General features: G+C 48.9%; 3 protein-coding genes across 3 annotated transcripts; all 3 read right to left on the minus strand.

Moving 5' to 3' along the window:
• Positions 1 to 41: 41 nt before the first annotated feature.
• Positions 42 to 1,720, minus strand: M430DRAFT_46989 (hypothetical protein; the record flags this gene model as incomplete). The annotated part of the gene is made up of 2 exons (XM_024867889.1): positions 42 to 1,446; positions 1,503 to 1,720. 2 exons carry the CDS (start codon positions 1,718 to 1,720, stop codon positions 42 to 44), a joined length of 1,623 nt encoding a protein of 540 aa, XP_024725417.1.
• Positions 1,721 to 4,331: 2,611 nt separating this feature from the next.
• M430DRAFT_55328 (hypothetical protein) lies at positions 4,332 to 5,746 on the minus strand. Its single transcript, XM_024868533.1, has 2 exons — positions 5,117 to 5,746; positions 4,332 to 4,889 (listed from the first exon to the last, which is right to left on the minus strand). The coding sequence occupies exons 1-2, from the start codon at positions 5,268 to 5,270 to the stop codon at positions 4,345 to 4,347; spliced, it is 699 nt and encodes a 232-aa protein (XP_024725418.1). The 5' UTR covers positions 5,271 to 5,746; the 3' UTR covers positions 4,332 to 4,344.
• Positions 5,747 to 5,863: 117 nt separating this feature from the next.
• M430DRAFT_131877 (hypothetical protein) lies at positions 5,864 to 8,216 on the minus strand. The gene has a single exon (XM_024862216.1). It carries the CDS (start codon positions 7,884 to 7,886, stop codon positions 6,003 to 6,005), a length of 1,884 nt encoding a protein of 627 aa, XP_024725419.1. The 5' UTR covers positions 7,887 to 8,216; the 3' UTR covers positions 5,864 to 6,002.
• Between the last annotated feature and the right edge of the window lie 1,550 nt (positions 8,217 to 9,766).

Raw genomic sequence — 9,766 nt, forward strand, 5'->3', positions numbered from 1 at the left:
CGCCTATACTGTCGTTATAGAAAATGAAGAAAGCCAGATCATTACCATCCTTCAACTACCTTAGCTTTGACATGCAGGCCATTTGCTGGCTTCGCCGTAACATTCCCTTTGATTACCATATTCTTCTCATCATATTCCCTCTCATCATTCAGAGAAAATTCGAATCTCCCGATCCACGCAGCCAGCAAGCAGGCAAATTCCGACTTGGCGAATCCCAATCCGATACAGCTCCTTGGCCCATGCAAGAAAGTCAAAAATGCATAATTGCTTGATGCGCCGCCATTGGCACTGTGTGGGTTGTCCTCGGATGGCATCCAGCGTTCCGGGTTGAACTTTTTAGCGTCTGGTCCCCATATTGCTTCATATTTGTTGATGGCCCAGGGAACGAGGGTCACTCGAGTGCCTTTCGGTACGAACTGATCACAAATCGTGGTGTCATGCGCAGCTTCTCGGAGGGTGAGTGGTACAGGGGGGTAACACCGAAGGACTTCGTTGCAGACCGCGCTCAAGTAGGGCATGTGGTCGATCTGCTGGCTATCAACACTTACATCTTCTTCAATGCTGGGGAGCTTCTCTCTGATCTCTTGACGTAGGCGAGTTTGCACCTCTGGATGCAGACAGAGCAAGTATATTGCCCAAGTCATCGCGGTCGCCGTCGTTTCGTGTCCAGCAGCTAAAAAGGTCATGAGCTGATCGACAAGGTTCTCCTCGGTAAAGCCGCCACTTTCTAATGCTACACTGAGGATATCGACATCGGTCAACTCGTTCTTCTCTAATTTCTCCTTCTTAGAGCGGATAAGCTTTCTGCATGTAGCCTTGATAATGCCCGCAGCTTCCTCGATCTCGCCATTCCTCTTAACGGGGAGGTTTCTCACAATCCATGCTGGTAGGAAGAGATTCAGAAGTCCAAGAAGCTGTGCTTGAGGCGTGGGTTTGAACACTGTCCTGTAAGTACGACTGAGTGCGTTGTCGGGGTCACGAATTGCACCGAAATCCTGACCCATGCCAGCGACACCGATGATGTCTAAAGTTGCTCTGCTAGCCCATTCGAGCACGTCAAAGACCGTATCTTTTGAGGTTGCAGTGTCTTTCCTGGCATCTTGCAACTCTCCCTCCTTCGATGAATCAGCTTTCACAACTGCTGTCATAGCCAGCACGGCCTCTCGTGATTTGTCCCAAAACACTGGGTACAAGTTCTTGATGTGTCTGAATGCAAATGCAGGCATGAGGTTTTTCCTCTGTATTTTGTGCTCCTCGCCCTCCGCCAAAAGGACTCCAACTCCTAGGAGCCTTGCCAAGATGTTGCGAACTTGTCCAGGCTTGACGAAATCGTAGCTTTTGGTGGTAAGAACCTCGCCGATTGCTTTTGGAGAAATTACCAGGAGGCGCTCGGAGTTCAGGGGACCTAAATATCGCAGCATACCATTGTGTGGTATGCTATTGATCCTGTGAATCCGGATCAGTATTTAAATCTTCGCGGACTTGTTTCAGAAGCTGCTTACCAGTCCAGCGCAGGCGCGCCGGTGGCCTCTCTTGATATTCGCCTGTATTGGCCATTCCACCAACTACCACCCTTTGGAGACGGCAAATGTCTTAACGGGGAGAAAAATTTGGGGTATAATATAACCTTCCAGAATGCCCAAATGAAGGAGTTCAGAACCAAAAGCATCATAAAGGTTCCGAGATAAGTAGGTCGAGAGACCAACAATACGTCGGGCATATGTCCTACAAGCACATATGAAGATAGCGCAGATAGGCCCGTTAAAGCTTTGAACGGAATGTCCGCCATTTTAACCGTTGCTTCTCAAACCCGAGCCTAGTTTTGTTATATGGCAAGATTTCCTGGCCGTAGGTTGCAATGCCACATGCGAGTCTTTTCCGCGTAATAGGGCGAATAAATTTGGGCGTGGATATTGTGCGCTTTGTACAATGCGAAGCGAATGGAGGTTTTGGTTTCTCTTGAAGACAGCAAATTCTGCAATGGCTAGCAGTTTGAGACGTCGACGATAGCTACTTGTAACGCCTATCTGTTTCGTGGAGTCTCAGGATGTCAATCGAAGTATTGGCCGGTGGAAGTAGTAACCAAGCGAAGAAACGATGTTTCAGCGAAGATGAAGAGCCAACAAAGGCAAGAACTTCTTGTTAGCATATATAAATTAAAGAAAGTAAAAAAAGGGACGGAAGAAGCATAAATATGGCAACAGCAGCATTGTACTTATCTGGAGGATGTGAACCTCGGCCAGATGGTTCAGTCGCGCTGCATCCCTTTTTGGGACTAGTGCAACCTAAATTCGTAATCGTCGGCGAAAACGATGCGCCGATGTCTCTGGCCTTTGAGCACGAGTCACGATTAAGAAATCAACGAACAGGAGTCAGAGAAGGCGCTAACGGATGGCGAAAGACAATTGCAGATAGTCAACTGCAGGGTGATGCAACTTAAGCCTCCAAGACGGACCCCGCAGCGGGGAGATATTTGTCCCGCGCGCCGGCGAGGACCATGCCTTTCTCGTGCTACTTCTGAAGAACGAGGATTGGCCAAAGGAAGGCGCCTGGAAACGTCTACTATTTTTCAGGGATATCAAAAGGCACCCGTGTGAATTCTCTGACAACAAATCTGAAGCCAGCTTGAAAGAAGATGGATTTGCTCCCGCTCAAAGTCAATATACACAAGAAGAATTCTCCCCCCACATTTTCCCTTACTCGTATGTACTGGGTGGAGCAGAGCCAAGGACCATCACCATATCTTACAGAACTGAGGTGTATCCGCCACCTCCATATCCGGGTCACATGCAATCATGAAGCACGATTACCTTAGCTGTTGTCAATTGTTAACAAAAATATTCATAATCAGATCAATGACAAGTTCCGTTCGCGAATATCTGAGATACATATCATGCTTTTTCATCACGAAGGGCTTCAGCCCTCTTCTGTCAAAATTTGGGTCGGGGTCAGTAATGTCTTGCATATGTGCACACGGTAATCTTCACCAGATTCTGCATAGAGACCCGTTGTGTTTAACGACCGGCGATCCGCACCTAGGATATTGAGCTGGTTAGGCCCAGATACTCCGAGCACAGCATAAGATATGCAATATTCGAACTTCGAAAATCATGCCCGAGCGTCAGTCAAGCTTGGTCAGAGACACAGAGTACTTACTTTAATCTCCGATTGGAGCCACGTGATTTTCTAAAACAAGTTGCAGACTATCAGAAGAGAGAAAAAGCAAGCATGTGCCGAACAAATTTCAGCGGTGTGGTCGATATCGTCAACCACTGCCACTCTCACTTATCGTAGGAGTTGTCGGTCAAAGTACGCGACCGTACAGAGCTTCTCCCGAGATTGGCTTCCAGAACTTACTGACTTATTGAAACGAGCCAATGAAAATGTCCTATCACCAAGGAAATCCGGATAATGCAGCGAGGAGTGAAAGCGGGATGAAGAACAGTTGGGACCGATTTCCTGCGTAGAACGGAATACAGGGCTAGGGAGTAATTTGGTAGGAATCACCACACTGTAACTCCTGTGTTCAGAGGAGGAGAGTAGGCTGAAGAACAGGAAAGAGTAACCCCAGGAGCAATGATAGCAGAGTTGGTCTTGATAGGGCTCGCAACGTCCGTCCTAGAATGACAATATTTTGCCCTTTAATAACCCAAACATGAGAAGCAAGCTGTCCTGCGCATCTGCACTACAGAGTCCACAAGAGCTACGCCAACAGGGCAACACCGAGAATGATATCCATACTTTTCGAATCCTCGGCAAAGTAAGGAGCGCGCTTGCAGGATCCTGTGGCTTCTGGTTCAACACCCTGACAAACCAGAGTCTCTGTATTTTTGTATCAAAAGCCATTTAATTTCAAGCCACTGGCATCCCAACAAGGAAACGGGATTGTCCGCGCCCTGCCCCTGGCCCCTTGAGGCTTGAGGCTTGTGGCCCCTCCTCGCTTAACAGTACGCTATGCCAGTTCCTGGGTGGGTCGAGGAAGTCTTTTCTTGACGTCCATCAAGTTTCTCTTCTTCAGTGAAAGCCCAGCGGCATTATTATCCTGCGACTTGACACGAAATGAGTATATTCTGCGTCAGTCTGGGACGCTAAGGCGCCTGGCCGATGGGATGTGCGTTAGCCGGAAATGTGTGGATTGATTGATTGATTGTTTAAGGACCGCCACCCCTTTCTGTTCCTGCATCTTCTTTGACGTTCTTAACAGAATTAGCTCGATATAAGTGCTTATGTATTTCCTGAGTTCGCTCGATAAGGAGAAGGGGATGCAAGTTTGCGTCAAAGTTCTTCGATATGACCTTTCAACAACTCTTTAGAGATCATTCCAGTCTGCTCTATGCGCCACAACTAGTGGACTAAAGATTGACAAGTCCATTTCCAAATCACAGACCCATCAAATGCTGAAGGCTGAATAGCAATAAATATTTCATTCCATCCAATCAGTTTTGATCTGGATGCCTTGCCAGTAGTTTGGTAATCCTCGTATGTGCCGCTAGGCATATCCGTTAAACATCTTCTATTCTGCCTCTCACTTGTAGACGACTCAGGGATATGCAGCAAACTTTTATCAACCCAATGTCGTTGAATGTTGTCTCTCTTCGTTGACTTCGTCGTTGCTTTCGCTCTCTTTGGGAGGAGCTCGTGCTTGTGGCAGCAGTCTTGGACGCGAGGCAATGCGTAGGCTTCGGCATGGCACTCAATTGAGACCATGAGCTGCTGGATCATAGAGTCCATGCTGCCAGTCGTAGAAGTCTTCGGTTTCTTTGTCATTATCCCATCCTGAATCAACAGCGCCCGATAACACCGGTCCTGGAGTCGTATTCCTCGCCTCAGCTCTTGGGGGTGGAGGTTTGGTGGCTGGGGTTGTGGTCGGGCTATCCGTATCGAACAGTCTTCGATTGCGAAAGGTAATCAAGGCCTTGAGTATACAATAGGTGTAGGAGGTAGCTAGCACTACGCTCCTTCCCTAACACTAGTCTTGTTTCCAGAGCGTTATCTGCATTTGTTAGCGATATTTTTCGGAAGGGAATGGTCGGCCAAACTTAAAATCCTTGTATTGATTAGTTGGATGTTGCAATGCGCTTGGTTTGTTTACTCTGTGTGTTGTGTGCAGACATACAAAAGAGAAAGCTGGAAGTATATGCTTCCGTTCTTTGCATCGTCGTAGGAACTTTGCGAGAATTGTGTTTGTTGTTGGAGGACGTGAGGTTCTTTTGGTTCTGTGGATGGTCATATACAATGGCCAATATAACCTCAGAATGCTGAGCAACCATGATGGAATTCAAAGCAAAGGAGGAATTGATTCACTGCACGTGCCTTGCGGTCACGGGAGTTGTGTGGTAGGGGAGGCTGAACCAGATACCATAGTTATATGTTTGATTAAGGAATTTGATGCAAACACAACACGCGCCTAAGGAAGTACCTTAGGTCAGGACAATGTTGTGGTTAAGAGGGGGAGAAATAAGGAACCTAACGCCATACCGACTCGACGACAAAAGATGTAGGCAATCTAGAGCGGGCCGAACTTTTTTTTATTCTGATGATCCTTATTCGTATTCTCTCTTTCCATCTTTCTTTTATTTTTTTGATGGCTGTGCCTTTTCTCTGAGGGTTTTTGTGGCGTTGCCTTTTTCTTTCTCTGATCTTTTTGGGGGAGAGTTCAAATGCTCGCTTACGGAAGGGGCACGCGTCACTCATTGGGAGCATGCCGGGAAGGCGGAGGATATTGAGACGGCGATAGTAGAGTAGGAAGCTGACATTAATGTCTAAATGTACTCACGGTTGAGCTCTTTTTGAGAGTTGGTAACAGGCGGGAAATTATGGAGTCTATACTCGAGTTGCAACTTGGTTCTCAATGAACTTGTGACTGGCGAAGAATTGTTTGTATTCATGTTCTAATCATGCCCAGTATAAAGCCCACCCATATGAACACCTTGTAACCCTATCCCGAAAGTCGTATAGCTGGCAGATACATGATAATATCGGCCAGGATGACAGTTAAAAATCTAATTTAGGCCGAGCATATTCATCTGTTTTCTCAGAGGGCTGGCACTTATGCTACTAGCTTCACTTCCATAGAAAGCAGAATCGGTGTCGATATCCCACTCAACCTCCTCTTCCTTATTCTCCGTTGCTCCATCCCAGCCCTTCTGCAATGCACCTCTAGTATTCCACAAAAATGTTCGAGACACACTCTGAAACCATTCCGTGTCAGCCCTCACGACCGTTGGGAAGGGGTACTGGGATGCGGCGATTGTGACGTGGTCGCCCTGTTTGAGCTCAATACGTCCTTTGCCGTCGAAGGAGCAGTAGGCGGTAGCACGAGAATTTCGAGGGACAGATACCCGGAGAAGTAGGGTATCGGAAAGAATCATGGGGCGGAAAGAGAGAGTATGGGGGCAGATGGGCGTGAGAAGAATTGCTGGGATATCAGGGTGGACAAGTGAACCACCAGCAGATAGCGAATAGGCAGTCGATCCAGTGGGAGTAGAGAAGATGCAGCCATCTGCCTGGACGACAGTGAGGAGCTCGTTGTCGCCATACAGCTCGAGGTTTGACACATATGGGGATGGCCCGCGGTCAATGACAAGTTCATTGAGCACTTCGAACTGTTCTCCCTCCACCATCTCCTGGTCACCAGCTCCAGCTCTATAAACAGTGCAAGTGAAGCGCATGCGAAGGTTAACACGCATTCCTTCGTCTCCCATGACTTTGTTCAAATGCTCCCTATACCGATCATACTCGAAGTTGGTCAAGAATCCCAGGCTGCCCAAACTAAACGACAAAATGGGAGGAACGATACGTTGGAATAACCAAGACGTAAATAGCACAGTGCCATCTCCACCCAGTGTCAAGACCAGGTCAAATTTCTCTGGCTGGCTCCAACATAAGTCAGGAGTCCAGTATTTGAGAAGATGTCGGAAACGAGGTTGAGCTTCCAACATCTCGGCAGCATTAAAACGCTTCGAGTTGCGCAATTTAGCGTCCACATACACGTTCACGCCGAGATCAGACCCGTATCGCGGTGTGCTCATCAACCATTGTGCGAGATCCTTGGTCAAATGCACCAATTGATTATCTCTGGCCTTAGTCACAATCATGACATTGCGCACAGCTCTTTTGATGGGACGACGTTGGAGTTGTTTTGAAACTTCTCGCACGCCAGTTGCTGTTTGCATGAGACGTGAATGTGACATATACTCGTCCTCCTTAATCTCTTCGAGCACTTTATCAATGTCGACGGCATCGTCAAACCGTTGGTGGTAAAAACATGGGGAAGCTAGAGCAGCGAATCGAGGAGTTGAAGGGGTTCCGCTCCTGCCCGCAAGATCTGATAAGGCTGCAGACAGGTTCTGAGAGGTGGCACTGTCGGGCCGGACCTCCGCGTTATTCTGTGCAGCAATCATACCGGTTAACGAGGACGCAAGTGACAAATTGTGTGGGTTCTGATTCCTCCTCACCGAGGCCAATGCTTTCATAATCGTCTGCTGCGGAATGGATTCGACGGACAACGCGTTCCTCTGGTGGTTGTGGAAGCTGAGCGAGCTTATGGACGAGAACGAGGGTGGTTTTGGCAGCAAGGCAGAATCGCTGGCGGGAGTCTCCCCTACTGTGACAGCAGCAGAGGGCAACGGCTCGGAGGTATCATGGTCGAGGCCGTCGGAGAGTTGACTGGAGGAATGCAGCGACCCGGTCTGCTGGGCTTGTTCACGACGCAGTGAATCTCCAGTCCTCGGAGCTGTGTTCAAGCCATTCGACCTGGTAGGAGACGCCGAATCTGCTGGGGGGACAGCTTCGCCAATGCCGGCCAAGGGTTGAGGAATGGATGTGTTCGCCAGGGCAGGATGGATTTTGGAGGGGGTTGGAGGAGGTGAACGAATGTCCGGCATTCTGGGGAGCTGGGATTTCTACAGCACCTAGGTACGAAAGCCTCTGAGGTCGGGGTTCGTCGGCGATAAGATTGTAATAGCCGAGGAGCTTACCGGACCGGGCTTGGGAAGCTTTCCAGGAGCGATGGGAATATACGAAGTACGGGGTAAAGACAGAAGCTGACGCTGACCGGCAATGGCAACGAAGGACGAGCCGGACGGGTATCTGGTCCGGCTTCTGGTTCTGGTTCGAAGTGTCGTGGGCGTCTTGCTTAGATATCGACCGCGGCAAATAAAGCGGCGGATCTAGAAGGATCGATGTGTAATAATAATCAGAGGTTGACGAAGCTTATATCCGCTGGGTTGTCAGCCAAGGAGCATTCAATGGGCGTTTCCCAATATCGACTCGACAGTTACAACATTCCCCACGAGAGCGCCAGTGTGAGTGACGTGATGCGAGGGAAATGTGAAGGTGATGTGACGCTTTTGAACGACGGGACCAATACAAATACGTCTCCAGACCGGAAAATAGGACATTTATCAAAATTGCCAAAACTTACTGCCAAGGAAGCCTATTGCGTGAGCCACGGGTACAGAATCCCTACAGATAGAATATCATATACGACTGAGTTCCTGACTCGTCGAGGTAGGTGAGGCGCCGATGTGAATGTGATGCTCTTCCGTCGAAGTCTGCGCGCACACCAAGGATACTGGCGGGATAAACAGGTAGGATATCGATGGTGCAGGGACCTTTGCAAGAGGAACAAGTGTGCCGGAAATAGCGATGATATCGACGTCGCCGGCTAATGGGGCTGTCTCGAGAAAGCCGTGGAACCGGACGCCGAGTCTGTGTATCGAAAACCGACGCTGTATAGATATAAAAGTCTATATGTATTAAAGGAGTATGCTGTGTCCAAGAAGAGTACTGAACGAAGGAGAAGAAAAGGAGAGGTCGCTGCGGAACAGGCTACCAGAGCTCTGCTTGTAATTTGACAGCCGCCGTTGGGTTCGTCTGGTGATAAGGACTGGAGAGCGGGCTCATCAACTTGATATTAAAGCCTGCCTACCTACCTACTTCACACATGTTTTATACGAAGCCTGCCTGGAGTCCAGGCCTCATGTTGTCAATGATCACCCATCTGGAGGCGAGTCTCATCTCAAGTATCAACGGCGAAGTCACAAGCTAGCGTTTTCAGTTCACGGGTCAGCGGTAAGATGCTCACTTACTCCCATCCAGCCGGGACTTAGGACACAGTTACGGCGCATATTGTTTGGAGTCGTCAGGGCCAAAGATAGCCTTAGCAAGGGGCAACAGGTGGGGTGTTCAAACCGGGTTCACAATTCGATACACAGTTGGGACTGCCAAGGCCATTTGACCATGTCCATCTGATAACAACAAGGCTGCAAAAGTTGGGGGTATCCATGTCCCAAGAATAGAGGATATTAAAATTCCGTATATTCCGAATACGACCTATACGTACTGCGTACTGCATCAGGGTTCAGCATTTCCCGAGTTCCATATCGTTTACAATCTTCATTGGAGACCGAGAGCGGGATGAAACATCGCCTCGCTCTGGAGGTGCTGCCCCTTTCCAAAGCGACGTTTGAGATTCCGGACCACTTAAACTTCACTGAACAGCCAATTAGATATCCCGCCCACTGCGACATGTGTACGGAGTATCGCAGGGAGACCCTTCAGCGGCCCGGTCCTACGAGCTCTGGGGATGCTTCCATAGCGACCTTTGACAGGCCCTGGCCTGGGGTCTAATGCCTTTCCATATTACGGCTCCTCCCTTCGCACAAGAAGCTAGGCCTATATGGGATTGCGATGGCCGACGTTCCATGAAGCTGGGAATCGAGACAAGACGTTCCGAACGCGGCAAAGCATCAATCACTGTCGG

Source organism: Amorphotheca resinae (assembly GCF_003019875.1).
Source record: "Amorphotheca resinae ATCC 22711 unplaced genomic scaffold M430scaffold_1, whole genome shotgun sequence".
NCBI lineage: Eukaryota > Fungi > Ascomycota > Leotiomycetes > Helotiales > Amorphothecaceae > Amorphotheca > Amorphotheca resinae.

Coding starts and splice junctions, on each gene's coding strand:
- M430DRAFT_55328 (XM_024868533.1), bottom strand. CDS start 5,270: ATGGTTGCTCAGCATTCTGAGGTTATATTGGCCATTGTATATGACCAT. Junction 4,890..5,116: donor TACTTCCAGCTTTCTCTTTT/GTATGTCTGCAC, acceptor TCGCAATCGAAG/ACTGTTCGATACGGATAGCC.
- M430DRAFT_131877 (XM_024862216.1), bottom strand. CDS start 7,886: ATGCCGGACATTCGTTCACCTCCTCCAACCCCCTCCAAAATCCATCCT.